Source organism: Pleurodeles waltl, chromosome 4_1, assembly GCF_031143425.1.
Source record: "Pleurodeles waltl isolate 20211129_DDA chromosome 4_1, aPleWal1.hap1.20221129, whole genome shotgun sequence".
In the NCBI taxonomy this organism is placed as follows: domain Eukaryota; kingdom Metazoa; phylum Chordata; class Amphibia; order Caudata; family Salamandridae; genus Pleurodeles; species Pleurodeles waltl.
This window is the reverse complement of record NC_090442.1, coordinates 231,878,360-231,904,138: the sequence shown is the minus strand read 5'-3', so window position 1 is coordinate 231,904,138 and position 25,779 is coordinate 231,878,360. Positions and strand designations below refer to the sequence as shown.

Genomic DNA, 25,779 nt, shown 5'->3' with positions numbered 1-25,779 from the left:
TCACCAAGACGTACTGTTGTTGGGTGTCTTTGTTGAAGTCCTAATCCTTGACATTTATTTCCATATTTAATTAATTAGTTCAATCATGCTGGCTTTGAAAAACTGAATTTAGAACAGAGTTGAAATATATGTGTAGTAATGGTTCTCCAATTTTATGCTGCTTTTCAGGGAACCTTCCCATCTTTGGTAACTCATAATGGGATGTGTATGCAATATTCCTCGAGTATTGGATCTTTAATAGATTCACATATTTAAATCATTCCCGTCGTTGAAGTGAGATTCTCGCAATTTATACTTAGTCTGTAGTGGTTAAAGAAAATGCAGTATTTAGTATCCTGTTTGCATCGTTTAAAAGAGCTACACTTAAGCCAATCAGGATGCAGCACCCTCATAACCACCCCTCCTCAGCTGCTATTAAACCTCATATTTTCTACCACATGTTGTGTGATGGGAGTCTCCCTAAGCTCTGTTCAATCTACTTGAAGATGAGCTATTTTTCATTTTTTCTGCAAAAATGAAAAATGAAAGGGCACTTAGGAATCAAGATTGTGGTAGCACAGATATGTTTATTCTCAAAATCATATACCACTTTGGTAGATGCAGTTGTTTTAAAAAAAAAATCTTTCCTTTATTTTTAGTAGTAAAGTTAAGACTTTGCAGATTTTCAAACTATACATTTCAATTTTTACTGAGGTAATTTCGAGGTGTTTTCAGTAAACCTCTTGAGATTAATTAGACCTTGTGAGGAGGTGGTGATTTTGAATACTTCCGAACCTTTTCATTGCTGAAATACCCAAGTGTTCTAGTCCTAGTAAACAGCAAGCCCTTAGTGCATGCTGCTGATATTTGTAGCCACAAGTTTCTAAAGTGTAATTACAGATGGTGGTCACTGTTAGTCAAAAGCAGCAATGTCAATAGAACATCTTGAATAAGAGGCCACAGGTGGCCTTCATTTTAAAGTACATAGTGTTGGTTTGAGGCTTGAGCTTTACCATTCCAGGGGCCGTGTAGCCTTTCCAGTTCGGCTGTATGTTTTGAGCCAACACTGAGCACATTGTTGTACTTTTCTGTCGCACTTTTTTAAAGTATGTGGCTCAACTTGTATGAGTTTCATTTTGTACTAAATTGTTTACTTACTCGCCTGCTACTAAAATAGTTTGTGGATGAAGTAAAAAAATGTATGCAACATTAGTCCAGCTGCTGTAGTTTGTTCTAACACATGTATATTCTAAAAGATAAACTGATTGATTGTTGTGCTAAGCAGAACTCTCAAATTCCTATTGTCCCACAGTCTTGCTGGGTTCTACATTCATTCAGCACTCTGAAGTTCCACAATGAAATTAATTTGAGGACCGCTGTAGAGCTGGCAAAAAAGAGCTTGATTGAGGATAAAGAGATGCCTGTCAAAGTTGAGGCTGCCATAGCTCTGCAGACCTTGATAAGTCACCAGGATCAAGGTAGGTGGAGTTCCTGTTCTCCTCGACTGAAATTTTGTGAAGTTATTTAGAACACCTTGATCACAATGTATGTTCAATATGATTAGAATGACCTTACTCTCCAGCATGGGCTCTTTCATGGGTTTATATGCTTGGATTTTTCACCTCTGGGTGTCCCCTACTGTTTAAATCTGATAGACTTCTAGCCGCAGGTTGCTCACCTTAGAATTACCCCCAGGTGGAGTTGCGCGAGCAGCAAATGGCCCTCTCCCAATAGTCTCCTGCTAAAGCCCACATTATCAACTATATTATACACATTTTGAGGTGATTCATACCTTTTTTGGAGGCATATTTGTTGCTGTGTGTCCAGCACTCCCGGGGGGAAGTGATTTTATGGCTTTTCAGGAGTTCTGACAGGCTTTCTTGTTCAGAGCCTTCCCCCCCCAGCCCCGCCCCCCCGAGGTCTCCAGTGAAGCGCTGCCAGAGTCTCCTGTTGGGAGGAGGGAGACATTCAAGGTAAGGGCATGGCTGAGGTCTAAACCACACCCGCAGCTGGTTCTAGCTGCTACAAAGTCTGCTTTTAAGGCGATATCTTGACTAACTTTACTCTCTCTTAATTTGGAGTGAATTTGACATCCTTTATATTAATTAATTACTAATATTATATCAAGAAGGAAGGAAACAATGTGCTTCTTATGAATAAAAAACGTAAATAAACAACTTTTCCTCCACCAGTAAAGTCAAGAATTGTACATTCCACCTTCTTTAACTACTATACTAGAAGAATTACAAGCAGCACGCTCTAATACAGATATCAACGGTCTAGATGGGAATATAGTGTTCGGTGGCATGTGTAGCTGCAGATACACATGCTGTGCATAGTCCGCCGTCTGGTGTTGGGTCGGAGTGTTACAAGTTGTTTTTCTTCGAAGAAGTCTTTTCGAGTCACGAGACCGAGGGACTCCTCCTCCTTTGTTTCCATTGCGCATGGGCGTCGACTCCATCTTCGATTGTTTTTTTTCCGCCATCGGGTTTGGACGTGTTCCTTTTCGCTCCAGGTTTCGGGACGGAAAGATAGTCAAAACTTCGGAAAACGACGTCGGTATTGTTTCGTTCGGTATCGGGTTAGATAGAATCAACACCGAATCGTGAAGAGCTCCGGTAGCCCTTCGGGGAAACTTCGACCCCCCGTCGGGGCCTGGTCGGCCCGACCGCGTGTAACATCGACACCGATGGAACGGACCCCGTTCCGATTCTGTCCTAAATGCCACAGCAAATATCCATATACAGACCAACATTTGGTCTGTAACTTGTGCCTGTCGCCCGAGCATAAGGAAGAAACGTGTGAGGCCTGTCGTGCGTTTCGGTCCCGAAAGACGCTCCGTGACCGAAGAGCCAGAAGATTGCAAATGGCGTCCACGCCGACAGGACAACGAGAGTTCGAGGAACAAGGAGAAGAAGAGGAAGACTTCTCCATCCATGAATCGGACTCGGAGGAGTTCGACGTCGAAGAAACCGTGAGTAAGACGTCGAAACAAACACCACACGGGAAAACAGACAAGGCCCAGGGGACGCCACTGCCAACAGGCCATGGCTCAACCCATAAAATAGGTGACCGTCCATCGGCACCGAAAAAGGGCGAACTGGTGCCGAGATCGTCCGACTCGGGTTGAGACACAGGCACGCAGCAATCTCGGGACCGAGAAAGTGCTGCCGAAAAGGGTCGCCGCTGAGACAGCGGAACCGAAGCTGCTCGACGCAGAGACAGCGGCACCGAGGATGATCGACGCCGAGAAAGCTCGACTACAAAAAAGAGAAAATTCTCCTCGGAGCCGAAAGCAAGCAAAGACACAGTTTCGGTGCCAAAACGCCCTGCAACCGAACCGACTGCCAGCTCGTATTCAGAGGAACAATCACTGTCCTCTCAAATGCGCAAACACAGATTTGAAGAAGAGTTACAAACCACTAACGTAGACCACACCCAAAAGCGGATCTTCATACAGAGTGGGACAGGGAAGATCAGCACTCTTCCCCCAATCAGGAGGAAAAGGAGACTCGAGTTCCAAACTCGAGAACAAACACCACCAGCAAAAGTGGTGAAGAAAGTAACTCCACCACCCTCTCCTCCACCTGTAACTCATACATCACCGGCACAAACTCCGTCACATTCACCAGCTCATACCACCATGAGCCAAGATGACCAGGACGCTTGGGACCTATATGACGCCCCAGTATCAGACAGTAGTCCAGAGTCGTACCCTACCAAGCCCTCACCACCAGAGGACAGCACAGCGTATGCACAGGTGGTAGCTAGGGCAGCAGAGTTCCATAACGTGTCGTTACACTCAGAACCTGTCGAGGATGACTTCCTTTTCAACACCCTCTCCTCCACCCATAGCACCTATCAATGCCTGCCTATGCTCCCGGGAATGCTAAGGCACGCAAAACAGATCTTTAAAGAACCTGTCAAAAGCAGAGCGATAACTCCACGGGTGGAGAAAAAATATAAAGCACCGCCCACAGACCCTGCTTTTATCACATCACAACTGCCACCAGATTCAGTTGTAGTAGGGGCAGCTCGCAAGAGAGCCAACTCGCACACATCAGGCGACGCCCCACCTCCGGACAAAGAGAGCCGCAAGTTCGACGCAGCTGGAAAAAGGGTTGCTGTACAAGCTGCAAACCAGTGGCGCATCGCGAACTCTCAGGCGCTCCTAGCGCGATGACAGAGCCCATTGGGATGAGATGCAGCATCTCATCGAGCATCTACCCAAAGAATTACAGAAACGGGCAAAACAAGTAGTCGAGGAGGGACAAAATATCTCGAATAACCAAATACGCTCCTCTATGGATGCAGCGGATACAGCTGCAAGAACAATAAATACAGCGGTAAACATAAGAAGGCACGCATGGTTGCGCACATTCGGGTTTAAACCCGAGATACAACAAGCAGTGCTCAATATGCCGTTCAACGAACAACAATTGTTTGGACCTGATGTGGACACGGCAATTGAGAAATTGAAAAAGGACACTGACACAGCCAAGGCCATGGGCGCACTCTATTCCCCGCAGGGCAGAGGCACTTTTGGCACATTTCGCAGAACACCCTTCAGAGGGGGGTTTCGGGGTCAAGTCACACAAGCCAGCACCTCACAATCAACACCGTCTACCTACCAGGGACAGTACCAAAGGGGAGGCTTTCGGGGGCAATATAGAGGGGGCCAATTCCCAAGAAATCGAGGAAAATTCCAAGGCCCCAAAACTCCTCAAAATAAACAGTGACTCACAAGTCACACAACCCCATCACATAACACCTGTGGGGGGAAGACTAAGCCAATTTTACAAACTTTGGGAGGAGATAACAACAGACACTTGGGTCTTAGCAATTATCCAGCATGGTTATTGCATAGAATTTCTCCAAATCCCTCCAAATGTCCCACCAAAAACACAAAACATGTCAAAACAGCATTTAGACCTTCTGGAATTAGAAGTTCAGGCATTACTGCAAAAGGACGCAATAGAACTTGTACCACGTACACAAAGGAACACAGGAGTTTACTCACTGTACTTTCTAATACCAAAAAAAGACAGAACACTGAGACCAATCTTAGATCTCAGAACACTAAACATCTACATCAAATCGGAACACTTTCACATGGTCACGCTACAAGACGTATTTCCACTGCTAAAACAACAAGACTATATGACAACCTTAGATCTAAAAGACGCGTATTTCCACATACCGATACATCCCTCGCACAGGAAATACCTAAGGTTCGTATTCAAGGGAATACATTACCAATTCAAAGTGTTGCCGTTCGGTATAACAACCGCACCAAGAGTATTTACGAAATGCCTAGCAGTAGTAGCTGCACATATCAGAAGGCAGCAAATACACGTGTTCCCCTACCTAGACGATTGGCTAATCAAAACCAACTCCCTAACTAAGTGTTCACACCACACAAAGTATGTCATACAAACCCTCTACAAACTCGGTTTCTCCATCAACTATGCAAAATCACACATTCTGCCGTGCAAAACACAACAATACTTAGGAGCGACAATCGACACAACAAATGGGATAGCCACTCCAAGTCCACAAAGGGTTCAACATTTTTACAAGGTTATACAAGCCATGTATCCGACACAAAAAATACATGCAAAGATGGTATTAAAACTCTTAGGCATGATGTCTTCATGCATAGCCATTGTCCCAAACGCAAGACTGCACATGAGGCCCTTACAACAGTGCCTAGCATCGCAATGGTCACAGGCACAGGGTCACCTTCTAGATCTGGTGTTGATAGACCGCCAAACTTACATCTCGCTTATATGGTGGAACAGTATAAATTTAAACAAAGGGCGGCCTTTCCAAGACCCAGTGCCACAATACGTGATAACAACAGATGCTTCCATGACAGGGTGGGGAGCACACCTCAATCAACACAGCATCCAAGGACAATGGGACGTACATCAAACAAAGTTGCATATAAATCACCTCGAATTGTTAGCAGTGTTCCTAGCGTTGAAAGCATTTCAACCCATCATAACCCACAAATACGTTCTTGTCAAAACAGACAACATGACAACAATGTATTATCTAAACAAACAGGGGGGAACACACTCGACACAGCTGTGCCTCCTGGCACAAAAGATATGGCATTGGGCAATTCACAACCACATTCGCCTAATAGCACAGTTTATTCCAGGGATCCAGAATCAACTAGCAGACAACCTCTCTCGAGATCACCAACAAGTCCACGAATGGGAGATTCACCCCCAAATTCTAAACACTTACTTCCACCTTTGGGGAACACCTCAAATAGACCTATTTGCAACAAAGGAGAACGCAAAATGCCAAAACTTCGCATCCAGGTACCCACACAGGCAGTCTCAAGGCAATGCTCTATGGATGAATTGGTCAGGGATATTTGCATACGCTTTTCCCCCTCTCCCTCTCATTCCATATCTAGTAAACAAATTGAGTCAAAACAAACTCATACTAATAGCACCAACATGGGCAAGACAACCCTGGTACACAACACTACTAGACCTGTCAGTAGTACCCCATGTCAAGCTACCCAACAGGCCAGATCTGCTAACACAACACAAACAACAGATCAGGCATCCAAACCCAGCATCGCTGAATCTAGCAATCTGGCTCCTGAAATCCTAGAATTCGGACATTTAAACCTCACCCAAGAATGTATGGAGGTCATAAAACAGGCTAGAAGGCCATCCACTAGACACTGCTATGCAAGTAAATGGAAAAGATTTGTTTGCTACTGCCATAGTAATCAAGTTCAACCATTACATGCATCTCCAAAGGATGTAGTAGGATACTTACTACATTTGCAGAAATCAAATCTGGCCTTCTCTTCCATAAAGATACACCTCGCAGCAATTTCTGCATACCTGCAGATCACCCATTCAACTTCACTATTTAGGATACCTGTCATTAAAGCGTTTATGGAAGGCCTCAAAAGAATTATACCACCAAGAACACCACCTGTCCCTTCATGGAACCTCAACATCGTCTTAACAAGACTCATGGGTCCACCTTTCGAACCCATGCATTCTTGCGAAATGCAATTCTTAACGTGGAAGGTTGCATTTCTCATTGCCATTACATCTCTAAGAAGAGTAAGCGAAATTCAAGCGTTTACTATACAGGAACCTTTTATTCAAATACACAAAAATAAGGTAGTTCTAAGAACCAATCCTAAATTTTTACCAAAAGTTATTTCATCGTTCCACTTAAATCAAACAGTAGAACTACCAGTGTTCTTTCCACAGCCAGACTCAGTAGCTGAAAGGGCACTACATACATTAGACATCAGAAGAGCACTAATGTACTACATTGACAGAACAAAACTAATTAGGAAAACAAAACAACTGTTTATTGCATTTCAAAAACCTCATACAGGAAACCCAATATCAAAACAGGGTATAGCCAGATGGATAGTTAAGTGTATCCAAACCTGCTACCTTAAAGCAAAGAGAGAGCTGCCCATTACACCAAAGGCACACTCAACCAGAAAGAAAGGCGCTACCATGGCCTTCCTAGGAAATATTCCAATGAACGAAATATGTAAGGCGGCCACATGGTCTACGCCTCACACATTTATTAAGCACTACTGTGTAGACGTGCTATCCGCACAACAAGCCACAGTAGGTCAAGCCGTACTAAGAACTTTATTTCAAACTACTTCAACTCCTACAGGCTGAGCCACCGCTTTTGGGGAGATAACTGCTTACTAGTCTATGCACAGCATGTGTATCTGCAGCTACACATGCCACCAAACTGAAAATGTCACTTACCCAGTGTACATCTGTTCGTGGCATTAGTCGCTGCAGATTCACATGCGCCCACCCGCCTCCCCGGGAGCCTGTAGCCGTTTAGAAGTAGATCTTAAACATTTGTACATTTGTAAATATATTACTTAAAACATTATTATGTACATACGCATTCACTCCATTGCATGGGCACTATTACTAGCATACACAACTCCTACCTCATCCTCTGCGGGCAAAACAATCTAAGATAGAGTCGACGCCCATGCGCAATGGAGTCGAAATGGGAGGAGTCCCTCGGTCTCGTGACTCGAAAAGACTTCTTCGAAGAAAAACAACTTGTAACACTCCGAGCCCAACACCAGATGGCGGACTGTGCACAGCATGTGAATCTGCAGCGACTAATGCCACGAACAGATGTACACTGGGTAAGTGACATTTTCCATATATATATATATGTATATGTGTATATGTATATATGTGTATATGTATATATGTATATATATATGTGTTCGATGGTATGTGTAGCTGCAGATACACACGCTATGCATATCGATTCCGACATCTAGTGTTGGGCTTGGAGTGTTACAAGTTGTTTTTCTTCAAAGAAGTCTTTTAGAGTCATGGGATCGAGTGACTCCTCCTCTCGGTTCCATTGTGGATGGTCATCGACTCCATTGTTAGATTGTTTTCTTTCTGCCGTCTGGTTCGGACGTGTTTCCTCTCGCTCCGAAATTTCTAATCATTAAACTTTAGAAAACCTTCTTTTTCGTCGGTATTGTATCGATCGCGTTCTTAATCTAGCATTGAAGCAGTAGTACCGTCGGAAAATCACTTTGTTAGTCCTTCGGGGCGTGCACGCTCAACTCGGGCCTATTCGGGGTGAGCGCGTGAAGAGCCTCATGGATCGGACTTCATTCCGATTCTGCCCTCGTGCCACGCTAAATACCCATACACAGACCAACATCTGGTTTGCAACCTCTGCCTTTCTCCAGACCATTGTGAGGAAAACTGCAAGGCCTGTCGATCGTTCTAATCGAAAAAGACTCTTAGAGACCAAAGAACAAGAAGGCTGGAAATGGCGTTGAAGAGCGGGGAACATTTCAACGTTACCAAAGAGGAACAGACGCAAACAGCGTTCTCTATCTGAGACACAGAGTCGGAGCAGGAATCTGAAGACAACAGACCCATCACAGCCGGCCAGCATGTGAGTACGTTTGCCCCTGCACCTCCACACAAAAAACAAAAGAAGGCCTTGGGTACACCACTGCCGGAAGGCCATGGTTCGGCCCAGAAAAAGACTGTCGGTGACCGACCCTCGGTTTCGGCACTGAAAAAGGCCCCAACCCTGATGACTTCGGAGTCGGCAAAAAATATCAAAGGCTCCATTTCAGACTGTAGCAAAAAACAACTATTTTCGGAGTCGAAAATTAGAAAAACTGTTTTGGAGCCAAGATCTTCCTCATCATTTTCCATACCGAAAAAAAAAATCGAACTTCGGAACCGAAAAAGACAGGTTATATAGAGGAGGAAGGACTTTCCAAAAGACCTCGAGAAAGCCATGAAACCTCTGAGGAAGAACCAATCCTGCAAATTATGGATGAGAGACAATCTGGGATACACATCCATAAAGAAACTGGGATAATCATTACAGCACCACCACTAAAGACAAAGAGAAAACTGGCATTTCAAGAGGAATTGGACACTGCAGAGCCCCAGCTAAAGTGCCAAAACAAAAAGAGAAGCCAGCACCTCCTCAGTCTTCTTCTCATTCTCGGCACCTACCTACCTCTCCTCACACCAGCCCTACACCAATGCATTCTCCAACACATTCTTTTGATTCTCAACAAGACACTATTGATCCATGGGATCTTTATGACCCTAATGCCATCCCAAGCAACGACCAAGACACCTACCCCTCTAAACCATCTCCACCTGAAGATACTACAATATACAATCAGGTTATAGCTAGGGCTGCGTCCTATCGGGGGGTAACAATGCACACAGAACCATTAGAGGAAGACTTTTTGTTTAATACGTTATCCTCAACGCATTCTAGGTACCAATGTTTTGCAATGCTATCAGGCATGGTAAGGCACACAGACCAAATTTTAATGAGCCTGTGAAAGCAAGGATAATCACACCTAGAATAGAAAGAAAGTATAAGCCTACACCCTCTGACCCGGATTACATCACCCATCAGGTGCCTCCCGATTCAGTAGTGGTTAGTGCTGCATGAAAGCTGCAGGAAAGAGAGTTGCGTCCCAGGCAGCAAACCAAAAGAGGATAGCTAATTCCCAGGCACTACTAGCCTGTTATGATAGAGCCCATTGGGGTGAGATGCAGGATTTCATACAGCATCTCCCAAAAAAGCACCAGAAGAGGGCATAACAGGTAGTAGAGGAAGGGCAAGCTATCAGTAACAACCAAATAAGGTCTGCCCTTGATGTGGCTGATACAGCTGCAAGGAGTGTGAACAGCAGTTACTATTCGTAGACATGCATGGCTGTGTTCCTCTGGTTTTAAACCAGAAATCCAACAGGCTGTGTTAAATATGCCTTTTGATAAGAAACATCTTTTTGGGCCAGAGATAGACACAACAATAGAAACATTACGAAAGGACTCGGATACAGCCAAGGCAATGGGTGCTCTCTGTTCTACACCATATAGGGGCTTATTCCGTAAGCCTCAGTTTCGAGGAGGTTTTAGACCACAATCCTCGGAGCCATCATCCTCGCAGGCAAAACCAACTGATCAAACCCAGTACCAGTGAGGTGGGTTTAGAGGCACATATAGAGGACAATACTCTACAAATGGAGGTAAATTCCAAACCTCTAAACAACCAGCAACACAACCAAAACAGTGACTTTCCACACTCCCTTCCACTCAACATATCTCCTGGGGGGGGGGGGGGGGGGGGGGGGGGGGGAGAAGAGAAGACTACAACAGTTCCACGCACATTAGGAAAATATCACAACAGACAACTGGGTGTTATCAATTATCCGCAATGGCTATTGCCTTGATAAACATTCCACCAAGGTATTCACAAATTAACCCCAGAACATATAGTTCTGTTACAACAAGAGGTTCAATCTCTACTACTCAAACAAGCAATAGAGTTAGTTCCACAGTCTAAACTAGGAACAGAAGTTTACTCACTGCACTTACAAATTCCCAAAAAAGATGGTATCCTCAGGCCACTAAATCTCTATATCGTATCAGAACATTTCCACATGTTTACTCTGCAAGATATTATCCCACTGTTAAAAAAAACAAGACTTTATGACAGCATTAGACCTCAAAGATTCGTATTTCCACATACCCATCCATCCAGCCCACAGAAAATACCTCAGGTTTGTTATTCAAGGAAAACACTACCAATTCAAAGTGTTACCTTTCGGCATAACAACAGCTCCAAGGGTATTAACAAAGTGCTTACCAGTAGTAGCAGCCTACCTAAGGAGACAACATATCCATGTATTTCCGTATCTAGACGATTGGCTAATAAAATGAAGCAATCGTACACAATGTCAAAATCATACACAGAACGTGATAAAATCTCTGCACACCCTAGGGTTTTCTATAAACTACCAAAAGTCAAACCTTCAGCCAGCACAACCGTATCTAGGTGCTATCCTCAATACTCAACTAGCTGTAGCGTATCCAAATACACAAAGGATACAAGCTTTTCAAAATCTAATTCCACTTATACAACCAAATAAAAAATACACTGTAAGATTTGTCATGAAAATACTAGGAATGATGGCGTCTTGCATTACAATAGTCCCACATGCAAGATTAAACATGAGGCCATTACAACAGTGCCTTGCACAACAATGGTCACAAGCACACGGCCAACTTCAAGATCTAGTGTTGGTAGACCGCCAAACACATGTCTCTTCATTGGTGGAATCGGAGCAACTTAATCAAGGGGTGTTCATTTCAGGACCCTGTGCCTCAGACCATAATTACAACAGATGCGTCAATGATTGGTTGGGGAGCTCACCTAAACAATCACAACATTCAAGGGAAATTGGGATGTCAAACAGAAACAGCTACACATAAATCATTTAGAGTTATTAGCTGTGTTCCTTGCCCTCAAAGCTTTTCAACTCCTTCTCAAACAGAAGAATGTTCTTATAAAAACAGACAACATGACAACCATGTATTATCTCAACAAGCATGGAGGGGCACATTCATCTCAACTGTTCCTTCTAGCCCAAACAATTTGGAAATGGGCAAGTCACAATCAAATTCATCTATTAGCACAGTACATCCCAGGGATAGACATTCAGTTGGCAGATGTCCTCAGACGAAATCACCAACAAACACAGGAATTGGAGATTCACCCCAAGTACTTTCAAAAGTGGGGCACACCAAACATAGATTGATTCGCAACAAGCGAAAATACAAAATGACAAAACTTTGCATCCAGACACCCACATCCACTGTCTATAGGCAATGCTTATGGATCAATTGGTCAGGGATATTTGCTTACGCTTTTCCCCCTCTCCAACTCCTTCCATTTCTGGTTAACAAGTTGCATCAGACGTCACTCAACATGATACTCATAGCACCAACATGGGCATGTCAGCCATGGTACACAACACTACTAGATTTATCTGTGGTACCTCACTCCAAACTCCCATGCAGACCGGATTTGTTAACACAAAACAAAGGTCAAATCAGACATCCAGACCCTAAGGCTCTCGATCTAGCGATTTGGCTCCTGAAGTAATAGAATATGGATATTTAAAACTCCCATCAGAGTGTATGGAAGTTATTAAACAAACATGTAAACCCACTACTAGACAGTGCAAACAAATGGAATAGATGTGTTTATTATTGTCAATCTAAAACCATAGATCCTCTCAACACCATTACAAGACATTGTATGTTATTTACTCCATTTGCAGAAATCAAATTTAGCTTTCTCCTCAATAAAAATACACCTTACTGCAATATCTGCATATTTACAAACTATTCAACATAGCTCTTTATTTAGAGTTCCTGTTATTAAAGCTTTCCTGGAAGGTTTAAAACACATCATTCCACCAAGAACACCACCAGTCCCAACATGGAATCTAAATATAGTACTTACCAGACTTATGGGACCACCTTTTGAACCCATGCACTCTTGCCAAATTCAGTTTCTAACATGGAAGGTTGCCTTTCTTGTGGCAATTACTTTTTTTCCAAGTACACAAACAGAAAGTTGTACTAAGAACAAATCCTAAATTTCTACCAAAAGTAGTCTCACAATTTCACATCAGTCAAACAGTGGAACTGCCAGTCTTCTTCCCACAGCCAGATTATGTGGCAGAAAGAGCTCTACATACATTAGATCTCAAAAGAGCTTTAATGTACTACATAAACAGAACTAAACTATTTGGGAAAACAAAACAACGTTTTGTAGCTTTCCAACGACCACATACAGGCAATCCTATATCAAAACAAGGTTTAGCTAAATGGATTGTTAGGTGTATACAAACATGCTATATCAAAGCAAAAAGACAACTCCTAAAGCACATTCTATGAGAAAGAAAGGTGCAACAATGTTTTTTTTAGGGAACATACCAACAGCTGATACATGAAAAGCAGCTACATGGTCAACACCTCATACATTTACTAAACACTACTGTGTAGACGTTTTCTCACAACAATCCACGGTAGGACAAGCTGTCCTAAAGACATTATTTCAAACAACTTCATCTCCTACAGGCTAGCCACCGCTATTTTGGGAGGACAAACTGCTTTGTAGTCTATGCATAGCATATGTATCTGCAGCTACACATGCCATCAAACGGAAAATGTCACTTACCCAGTGTACATCTGTTCGTGGCATGTTGTGCTGCAGATTCACATGCACCCTCTCTCCTCCCCGGAAGCCTGTATTCGTTTAAGTTAATACATCTGTACATATTTATATATATATATATATTTACATTTGCATGGACATCTCTTTTCTCTTACATACTTTATTACTCCTTTCTTCACCCTCTGGAGGAAAACAATCTAACAATGGAGTCGACGACCATGCGCAATGGAACCGAGAGGAGGAGTCACCCGATCCTGTGACTCTAAAAGACTTCTTCGAAGAAAAACAACTTGTAACACTCCGAGCCTAACACTAGATGTTGGAATCGAAATGCATAGCATGTGAATCTGCAGCACAACATACCACAAACAGATGCACACTGGGTAAGTGACATTTTCCACACATATATATATATATATATATATATATATATATATATATATATATATATGTTCGATGGCATGTGTAGCTGCAGATACACATGCTGTGCATATACTTCTGCCATCTAGTGTTGGGCTCGGAGTGTTACAAGTTGTTTTTCTTTGAAGAAGTGTTTTCGCGTCACGGGATCGAGTGACTCCTCCTCTTCGGCTCCATTGCGCATGGGCATCGACTCCATGTTAGATTGTTTTCTTTCCGCCATTGGGTTCGGATGTGTTTCCTTTCGCTCTGATAGTTCGATTCGGAAAACTTTGAAAACGCTTCATTTTTAAGCGGTATTGTATCGATCGTGTTACATCTTATGTCGGCACTTCGGTACCGTCGGAACAGACATCTCTACTCGCCCTTTGGGGCATGCATGCCCAACTCTGGCCTGCTCGGGCCGACCGCATGGAAGCCTCATGGATCGGACTCCATTCCAATTCTGTCCTCGGTGCCATGCCAAATTCCCTTATACAGACCAACACCTCGTCTGTAATCTTTGCCTTTCCCCAGATCATCTGGAAGAAAATAGCGAGGCCTGCCGATCCTTTCGATCAAAAAGACACTTCGGGACAGAAGAGCACAAAGGCTCAAGATGGCGTCATAAAGCTCCGAACATCTCGACGTCGAGGAGGAAGAGATCATGCAGACCCCAGTCTCCGTTCGAGGATCCGACTCCGACCAGGAATCTGAGGAGGACAGACTGGTCATCTAAACCGAAATATAAGGCCTTGGGGACGCCACTGCCGGAAAGCTATGGCTCGACCCGAAAGAAGACACCCGGTGACCAAGCCCCTGGTTCGGCACCGAAAAGGCCACTCCTCCGAAGCCATCGGAGTCGACCAAAAGCTCCCTCTCCGACTCGAGCAAACACCTCTCTTTCGAGTCGAAATTTCGGAAATCCCTTTCAGAGCCGAGACCATCCACAACGCCATCTTTTTCGAAACCGAAAAAGCCAGCTTCGGAGCCGAAAAGAGCAGGTTACACTGAGGAGCATGGACTTTCTAAAACACTCAAAGAAAGCCATAAATCTTCTGAGGAGGACTCCCAAATACAGCCAATACTGGAAGCAATGGACGAAAGGCAAGCCAGGATTCATCTCCATAAAAAAACTGGCAGAATCTTCACAGCACCTCCTCTAAAGCCTAAGAGGAAATTAGCCGTTCAGGAGGAATTGCACACTGCACAGCCTCCAGCTAAAGTACCAAAGACAAAGGAGAGACCACCACCTCCTCAATTTTCTCCTCCTCATTCTCCTCCTCACTCTCAACACCTTCATATCTCTCCTCCTACCAGTCCTACACCAATGCAGTCACCATCACATTCCTTTGACTCGCAACAAGATAATGTAGACACATGGGATCTTTATGATCCAGATCCCATTCCCGATAACGACCCAGACTGCTGTCCCTCTAAGCCCTCACCACCAGAGGATAGTACAGGATACAATCAATTACTAGCTAGGGCTGCAGCATAGCATGTATACTGAACCTTTGGAGGATGATTCTTTGTTCAAAACACTCTCCTCCACACACGCAACATACCAGTCACTCCCTATGCTCCCGGGCATGCTAAAACATGCTGATCAAATATTGAGCGAGCCTGTCAAAGCCAGAATAATAATTCCTAGGGTAGAGAAAAAATACAAGCCACCTCCCTCTGATCCTGTCTATATAACTCAGCAACTCCCTCCAGACTCAGTAGTGGTAAGCGCTGCCAGGAAGAGGGCAAACTCAGTCGTCATGTGATGCACCCCCACCAGACAGAGTCTCGCAAATTTGATGCTGCAGGGGAGAGAGTGGCATCCCAGGCAGCTAACCAATGGAGAATAGCCAACTCCCAAGCGTTGTTGGCTAGATACGACAGGGCCCATTGGGATAAGATGAAAGATATTATTCAGCATCTCCCCAAGGAACACCAAAAGAAGGCACAGCAGATAGTGGAGGAAGGGCAAGCCGCCATCAACAACCAAATTAGGTCTGCCCTAGACTCAGCAGACACAGCTGCCAGGAGCATCAACACTGCTGTAACAATCACGAGGCATGCATGGCTCAGGTTCTCCGGGTTCAAACCCGAAATCCAACAAGCAGTGTTGAATATGCTGTTCAACAAGAAACAGCTTTTCGGCCCAGAGGTGGACACTGCAATTGAAAAATTGCGTAAAGATTCAGACACCCCAAAAGCCATGGGTGCACTTTACACCACACAATACAGGGGATCCTTTAGAAACCCCAGTTTAGAGGTGGATTTAGGGCTCAAACTGCAGAAGCATCCACATTGCAGCCAAAACCGGCCTACCAACCTCAATACCAACGAGGTGGTTTTAAGAGCACATATAGAGGCCAGTACCCCAGAGGTAGAAGGAAATATCAAACACCTAAACAAGCCTCACAACACAGTAAACAGTGAATTGTTTCATTCCCTTCCACTCCACACCTCCCCTGTGGGAGGGAGACTGCAAAAGTTCCACACCAATTGGCAAAGCATTACCACAGACAATTTGGTATTATCAATTATCCGCAATGGCTATTGAAGAACCGTTCATACAAGTACACAAACATAAAGTTGTACTAGGAACTAACCCTAAATTTCTACCAAAAGTGGTATCACCTTTTCATATTAATCAAACAGTGGAACTGCCAGTCTTCTTCCCACAGCCAGATTCTGCGGCAGAAAGAGCTCTACATACGTTAGACATTAAAAGAGCACTAATGTACTATATAGATAGAACAAAACCATTCAGAAAAACTAAACAGCTATTTGTAGCCTTTCAAAAACCTCATACTGGTAACCCCATTTCAAAACAAGGACTAGCAAGATGGATAGTAAGATGCATCCAAACATGCTACGTTAAAGCCAAAAGACCACTCTTAGTTACTCCTAAAGCACATTCTACAAGGAAAAAAGGTGCTACAAAGGCTTTTTTGGGAAACATACCAATGATTGAAATATGTAAAGCAGCTACTTGGCCAACACCACATACATTTACTAAACACTATTGTGTAGATATTTTAGCAAAACAGCAAGCCACAGTAGGTCAAGCTGTACTCAGAACATTATTTCAAACAACTTCAACTCCTACAGGCTAGCCACCGCTTTTGGGGGAGGACAAACTGCTTTGTAGTCTTTGCACAGCATGTGTATCTGCAGCTACACATGCCATTGAACATCTGTTCGTGGCATGTTCCGCTGCAGATTCACATGCACCCTTCCACCTCCCCGGCAGCCTGTAGTCGTTTAAGTTAACATTTGTACATATGTAGATCTATATATATATATTTAACATTCCATTAGCATGACATCTCTTTTCTTTATACTCTATCACTCCTACCTTACCTTCTGCGGGGAAACTTTCTAACATGGGGTCGATGCCCATGCGCAATGGAACTGAAGATGAAGAGTCACTCGATCCCGTGACTCAAACACTTCTTAGAAGAAAAACAACTTGTAACACTCCGAGCCCAACACTAGATGGCAGAAGTATATGCACAGCATGTGAATCTGCAGCGCAACATGCCACGAACAGATGTACACTGGGTAAGTGACATTTTATATATATATATATATATATATATATGTTCGATGGCATGTGTAGCTGCAGATACACATGCTGTGCATATCCCGCCATCTAGTGTTGGGCTCGGATTGTTACAAGTTGTTTTTCTTCGAAGAAGTCTTTTTGAGTCACGAGATCGAGGGACTCCCCCCATTTTGGCTCCATTGCTCATGGGCGTCGACTCAATCTTAGATTGTTTTCTTTCCGCCATCGGGTTCGGACGTGTTCCTCTGCGCTCCGTGTTTCGGTTCGAAAAGTTAGTTAGATATCGGAAAAATTCGACGGTATTGTTTGCGTTCGGTATCAGGTTAGTTATCACAGATCGACACCGAATTTTGAAGAGCTCCGGTGGCCCTTCGGGGTTTCGATTCCCCGCCGGGGCCTGGTCGGCCCGACCACGTGCGTCTACAAGACTAATGTAACGGACCACATTCCGCTTCTGCCCCGAATGCCACAACAAGTATTCTTACACAGATCAACATTTGGTCTGTAATTTGTGTTTGTCTCCCGAACACAAAGAGGATTACCTGTGAGGCCTGTCGAGCGTTTCGATCGAGGGAAACGCTGAGGGACCGGAGAGCGAGAAGACTTCAAATGGCGTCGGCGCCGTCAGGACACCAAGACTTGGAGGAAGAAGAAACCTTCTCCATTGCTGACTCGGACGAGGCCGAAACAGAACAGACGCTGAAAACCGTGAGTAAAACAGCCCGGCCAAAACTCACGTTAAAATCATCAGAGCCCAGGGGACGCCACCGCCGGCAGGCCTTGGCTTAACCCAAAAAATCAGTGACCGTCCATCGGCACCGAAAAAGGACACACATGTGTTGAAGTCATCCGACTCCGGTCGAGATACCGGCACAGAAAAGACTTGGCCCCGAGACACCGGGTCAGAACAATCTCGACATTGAGATACCGGCGCAGAGAAATCGGAACACCGAAACACAAAAAAGTGGCTTCGGAGCCGAAAAAGACGGTGGAAAAGGTTTCGATCCCGAAACATCCGGCTTCGGAGCCGAAAACAAGTTCCTACACTGAGGATCAAGGGCTTTCCACACAAATGCAAAGCCATAAATTCGGACAGGAGCTAGAGGCAGGGGAGCCAGATTATACACAGAGAAGGCTCCATATCCAAAAGGCGACAGTGAAGATAAGAACTTTCCCTCCTATAAGGATGAAAAGGAAACTGGCTTTCCAAGAGAAGGATAAACCACCACAAGCAAAGGTGGCAAAACAAGTAACTCCGCCACCATCACCTCAGCGCTCACCGCAATCATCACCAATCGCTAGACCACCTATGGTGCAGTCTCCAACACACACAAGCATGAGCCAAGATGACCCAGATGCATGGGATCTTTATGAGGCGCCTGTGTCAGCAAACAGTCCTGACTGTTACCCAGCAAGACCATCACCACCTGAAGACAGTACTGCTTACACGCAGGTTGTGTCCAGAGCAGCTGCTTTTCACAACGTGACACTGCACGCTGAAGCTACCGAAGATGACTTTTTATTTAATACTCTGTCGTCCACACATAGTCAGTACCAGAGTCTTCCAATGCTACCGGGAATGTTGAAACACGCAAAGCAAATATTTCAAGAACCCGTTAAAGGCAGGGCCATTACTCCTAGGGTGGACAAAAAGTAAAGCCTCCACCAACAGACCCTGTGTACATTACGCAGCAACTGACACCGGACTCAGTAGTAGTTGGCGCAGCACGTAAAAGGGCGAATTCACACACCTACGGAGATGCACCACCACCGACAAAGAAAGTCGCAAGTTCGACGCAGCGGGAAAAAGAGTGGCAGCACAAGCAGCCAATCAATGGCGCATTGCGAATTCACAGGCTTTGCTGTCAAGATATGACAGAGCCCACTGGGATGAAATGCAACACTTTATTGAACATCTGCCCAAAGAATTCCAAAAACGTGCACAACAGGTGGTAGAAGAGGGCCAAAGTATCTCAAATAACCAGATACGTTCAGCAATGGACGCAGCAGACACAGCTGCAAGAACTGTAAATACAGCGGTGACAATTCGGAGACATGCATGGCTGCGCACCTCAGGATTCAAGCCCCAAATCCAGCAGGCTGTGCTTAATATGCCTTTTAATGGACAGCAGTCGTTTGGGCCGGAAGTGGACACTGCTATCGAGAAGTTGAAAAAAGATACAGATACGGCCAAGGCCATGGGCGCACTCTACTCCCCACAGAGCAGAGGCACTTTTAGGAAGACACAATTTAGAGGGGGGTTTCGGGCTCAAACCACAGAACCCTCAACTTCACAAACCAGGCCCACATACCAAAGCCAGTATCAGAGAGGAGGCTTTGGGGGACAATACAGAGGGGGACAGTTCCCTAAGGCTAGAGGGAAGTTGCAAAGTCCCAAGACCCCTCAAAACAAACAGTGACTTCAGTGTCACAAATCCCCAACACGTAACACCAGTGGGGGGGAGACTAACAGATTTTTACCAAAATTGGGAGGAAATAACAACGTACTCGTGGGTCCTAGCCATCATCCAACATGGCTATTGCATAGAATTCCTACAATTACCACCAAATGTGCCGCCAAAAACACACAACATGTCCAAACAACACATGGATCTATTACAGATAGAAGTCCAAGCGTGGTTACAAAAAGATGCAATAGAACTAGTACCCAATCATCAAAAAGGGACAGGAGTTTACTCCCTGTACTTTCTCATACCCAAAAAGGACAAAACTCTAAGACCTATATTAGATCTCAGAACACTAAATCTTTACATCAGATCACTTTCACATGGAGACACTTCAAGACGTAATCCCCTTGCTCAAACAAGACTACATGACGACATTAGATCTCAAAGATGCGTACTTCCATATACCCATACATCCTTCACCCAGGAAATACTTAAGGTTTGTAATCCAAGGAGTACATTACCAGTTCAAAGTGTTACCATTCGGAATAACAACAGCACCAAGGGTATTTACAAAATGTCTTGCAGTAGTAGCGGCACATATCATAAGACAGCACATACACGTATTCCTGTATCTAGACGATTGGTTAATCAAAACCAACACCCAGAAACAGTGTCTTCAACACACAAAATACGTCATAGAAACCCTTCACAAACTAGGGTTCTCACTAAACTACCAAAAATCACACTTACAGCCGTGTCCAATACAACAATACTTAGGAGCAACAGTCAACACAAAAAAAGGGCTTGCCACTCCATGTCCACAAAGGGTACAAGCATTCCAAAACGTAATACAAAGCATGCACCCAAACCAAAAGTATCAGGTCAAATTAGTGATGAAACTACTAGGCATGATGTCCTCATGCATAGCCATTGTCCCAAACGCAAGATTACACATGCGGCTCTTACAACAGTGCCTAGTAACACAATGGACACAAGCACAGGGTCAACTTCAAGATCTAGTGTTGATAGACCGCCAAACACACACCTCGCTTCAATGGTGGAATCCTGTAAATTTAAACCAAGGGCGGCCTTTCCAAGACCCAGTGCCTCAATACGTAATCACAACAGATGCTTCCATGGTAGGGTGGGGAGCACATCTCAACCAACACAGCATCCAGGGACAATGGGACACTCAGCAGAAACATAAATCAGCTAGAACTACTAGCAGTGTTTCTAGCGTTGAAAGTATTTCAACCGCTAATAACCCACAAACACATTCTTGTCAAAACAGACAACATGACAACAATGTATTACTTAAACAAACAGGGAGGCACACACTCATCACAACTGTGTCTCTTAGCACAGAAAATTTGGCATTGGGCGATTCACATTCGCCTAATAGCGCAATACATCCCAGGAATTCAAAAACAATTGGCCGACAATCTCAGTCGAGATCACCAACAGATCCACGAATGGGAGATTCATCCACAGATACTGCAAACCTACTTCCAAAAGTGGGGAACACTGCAAATAGACCTATTCGCAACAAAAGAAAACGCAAAATGCCAAAACTTCGCATCCAGGTACCCACAGCCTCACTCCAAAGGCAATGCGTTATGGATGAGTTGGTCAGGGATATTTGCTTACGCTTTTCCCCCTCTCCCACTCCTTCCGTATCTTGTAAACAAATTGAGTCAAAACAAACTCAAACTAATACTAATAGCACCAACTTGGGCACGACAACCTTGGTACACAACATTACTAGACCTGTCAGTAGTGCCTCATATCAAACTACCAAACAGACCAGATCTGTCAACTCAACACAAACAGCAGATCAGACACCCGAATCCAGCATCGCTCAATCTAGCGATCTGGCTCCTGAAGTCTTAGAATTCGGACACCTAGACCTTACACAAGAATGTATGGAGGTCATCAAACAGGCTAGAAAACCTACTACAAGACATTGCTACGCAAATAAATGGAAACAATTTGTTTATTACTGTCAAAATAATCAAATTCAACCATTACACGCGTCCGCAAAAGACATTGTAAGCTACTTACTACACTTACAAAAATCTAACTTAGCTTTTTCGTCCATTAAAATACATCTCACAGCAATTTCAGCATATCTGCAAATTACACATTCAACTTCACTATTTAGAATCCCAGTCATAAAAGCATTTATGGAGGGTCTAAAAAGGATCATTCCACCAAGAACACCACCAGTTCCTTCGTGGAACCTCAATATTGTATTAACGCGACTCATGGGTCCAACATTCGAACCCATGCACTCTTGTGAAATGCAATACTTAACTTGGAAAGTAGCCTTTCTAATAGCTATCACATCCCTCAGAAGAGTGAGTGAAATACAAGCCTTTACCATACAAGAACCCTTTATACAAATACACAAACCTAAAGTGGTTCTACGCACAAATCCCAAATTTTTGCCAAAAGTTATATCACTGTTCCACTTAAACCAAACTGTGGAACTCCCAGTGTTTTTTCCACAAACAGACTCTGTAGCTGAAAGAGCATTACATACATTAGACATAAAAAGAGCTCTAATGTACTACATTGCTAGAACTAAACAGTTTCGCAAAACAAAACAATTGTTTGTAGCTTACCAAAAACCTCATACAGGGAATCCAATATCCAAACAAGGCATTGCCAGATGGATAATTAAATGTATTCAGACCTGTTATGTTAAAGCTAAAAGAGAACTGCCTATTACACCGAAGGCACACTCCACTAGAAAGAAAGGCAGCCACATGGTCTACGCCTCATACATTTACTAAACATTACTGCGTGGATGTGTTAACAACACAACAAGCCACAGTAGGACAAGCAGTACTAAGAACATTATTTCAAACAACTTCAACTCCTACAGGCTAAACCACCGCTTTCTGATGGATACAACTACCTGTGGATTCCTCACCTGATGAATACTCCCATGGCGCCAGCATTTGACGGAAATCTTCTTACTAGTCTCTGCACGTCGACGAGGACGTCACTCTAGCCCACGCGACGCCGTCTGACGTCATACAGGCAATAAGAAGTCCTCGCCGACGTGCCAATGACAGTTCCCTTTTTTCCGTGCATTCGAAACGGTTATCTTCGAGGGAGTTACTGTTACCTTCGTGGTTACAGTGTATTGTCTGCTGCGTAGTCTTCTCTGCGGTAACAATGTCTCAGAGGAAGTCGGGTTTCAAGCCCTGTCGAGAGTGTGGGGGCAAGATGTCAGTTACAGATCCTCACTCCGACTGTCTATGGTGTTTGAGCTCCGACCACGACGTCTCGACTTGCGATTCATGTCAACACATGAATCCGAAGGCCCTCAAAGAGCGCGAGGCCAAGTTATTCATGGCAAAGTCAAAGAAGAAGGAGAAACATCATAAGAAGTCTTCTTCGCCAAGGTCTCACCAGCGTCATCGAGACTCCCGGCGCCGTAGAGACTCACGACGTCACTCCAGCAAGGAGTCTCATTCGAGGTCACCTTCGGCTCGGCGTCGGAGGACTTGGGAGGTCAGCCCCACGGTCACGCCGCATCCATCGACGCCGTTGCCCTCTCCGGCGTCACCGACTTCATCTGGTCAGGCGTCAGTGATTGAGGTGGTGCAGCCTCTTGTGTTTTCTCCGGCGTCGCAGACGTCGAGGCCGGCGTCGGGGTCGCCTTCGATCCAGGCACCCCAGTATCCGGCTTTTCCCACTCCTGGAGCCGATAGTACCGCGTTTCTTAATGCGATGTATACCATCTTTCAGCAGATGGCTCCAGGAGCTGCTCCGGCTGGTCCTTCGGGGCCCTTGGCCTTTTCGTTGGGTGATCCTGCGCCTCTTCGGCCGGCACCCTTTATGCCCTTTCTCCCTTTTGGGAATGTGGGCTCGGCGCCGGTGCCGGCGTCGGTGGCCGCTCCGGTGGCTTCGGATGTTTCGGCCCCGGAGGTTGCCCCTCCGTCGAAGTCAGGATTTTGCCCTGTGACTCCGGTTGGTCCATCGGCTCCAAGACCTCGTCCTCCGGCTCCTGCCTCGGCGCCGAAGCTGCCTGTGGCGCCGGACGCGGCGTCAGATGCTTCTGGAGATCGGCGCCGTTCTTCGACGTCGGCGGAGGCCATGTCGACTCCGCGTATCGAGGAGAGACTTCATTCGAGGAGGCGTGCTCTCCGTCTTTTAGAAGAGCAAGAGTACCAGCGAGTCCTAGAGGAGGGAGAGATTGAGGACTCTGGAGACGGACTGCATGGTCTGGATACAGCCAGTGGGCTGGACACTTCCCCTGAGTGGGACCTTTCATCTCCAGGGGAATATACGGAGGAGGCTGCTTCCTTTCATGCTGTGGTGAGGAAGGCAGCGAGCTTTTTGGACCTGCCTTTGCCGGTGGCAGAGGCAAAGCAGAATTTGCTGACAGAGGTATTGCATCCGGCCTCTGCTGCAGCTGAGCCTCTCTTGCCATTTAATGAGGCTTTGCTGGATCCGGTGTTGGAGGTGTGGAAGAAGCCGGTGTCTTCCTCGGCCGTTCATAGGGCTGTGGCCAGGAGGTATCGAGCTGCACCATCTGACCCTGGCTTTCTCTCTAGACACCCTACGCCGGAGAGCTTGGTGGTGCAAGCCTCCTGTTCCTCAAAGTCAGCGCCTGGTTCCTTCCCGACGGTGCCTGGAGACAGAGACTCCAAGAAACTGGATGCGCAGTCCAAGAAAATATTTTCGTCATGCAGTTTGGCGTTGAAGGCCACCAACGCCACGTGCATTCTGGGGAGGTACATCCATGCGCTGATGGATGATATTTCGTCTTCATTCACGGAGCTTCCCCAGGGTCTTTTGGATGTGGTCTCGGACGCCCAGGCTGCCGCGACCCAGATTATCCAGTCTGGGCTGGACACGACCGACTCGGTGGCCAGGGCGATGGGCACGGCTGTGGTGGCAAGAAGACAGGCCTGGCTCCGAAACTCAGGGTTCTCTGCGGATGTGCAGTCGACCCTGCTGGACCTCCCGTTTGATGGGGACAGACTGTTTGGAGCCAAGGCAGATTCGGCCTTGGAACGATTTAAGGAGAGCAGAGCCACAGCCAAATCGTTAGGACTGCAAGCTCCTTCTTCCTCTGCCTCTTCTAGAATTTTCAGGAGGTTTCGGGGATTTGGGCGTGGCTCTTATTCCTCTTCCTTTCGGGGGAGGTTCCAGCAACCCGCCTCTTCCCTCCCCTATAGGTCATTTAGAGGGAGGGGGAGGGGTGGGGTCCGTACCAGAGGAGCCTCTCAACAGCACTCTGCCTCTTCCTCGTCCTCTGGAGGGGTGCAGCAGGGGAAGCAGCCTTAGGCTTCCACCGTTTCCCACTCACTCCTCTCCTGTAGGGGGAAGATTACAGCGTTTTCTCCACAAGTGGAGGTCTATCACAACGGACACTTGGGTTCTCGTCATTGTGGGAAAAGGCTACGCCCTTCCCTTTCGGGAGTTCCCGCCCCTCATCCCGCCCCGCCCATCTTATTGTTCAGAAGAACACCTCCTGTTGCTAGAACAGGAGGTTCAAGTCCTCCTTTCAAAGGGCGCGGTAGAGTTGGTCCCAGAGCAGGAAAAGGGTCGAGGTTGTTACTCAAGATACTTCCTGATTCCCAAAAAGGATGGTCAGTTGAGACCAATCCTGGATCTGAGGATCTTGAATTGGTTCCTCAAACAGGAAAAGTTCAAGATGCTGACCCTAGCACAGGTGCTTTTGGCGTTGAACAAGGAAGATTGGATGGTGTCTGTCGACTTGCAGGATGCTTACTTTCATATCCCGATACTCAAGTCGCACAGGAAGTATCTCCGGTTTGTGGTAGGGTCGCAGCACTATCAGTTTGCGGTCCTCCCGTTTGGTCTTACTTCAGCACCTCG

General features: G+C 45.4%; 1 protein-coding gene across 2 annotated transcripts in view; it reads left to right on the top strand.

Annotated features, from left to right (window-relative positions):
• Window positions 1-25,779, top strand: part of IPO8 (importin 8) — a 650,601-nt gene that overhangs the window by 292,560 nt on the left and 332,262 nt on the right. For both annotated transcript variants that reach the window (XM_069228192.1, XM_069228193.1), the window contains exon 14: window positions 1,292-1,457. In XM_069228192.1, the coding sequence (XP_069084293.1) occupies window positions 1,292-1,457 (166 nt within the window). The remainder of the gene's footprint in view (window positions 1-1,291; window positions 1,458-25,779) is intronic.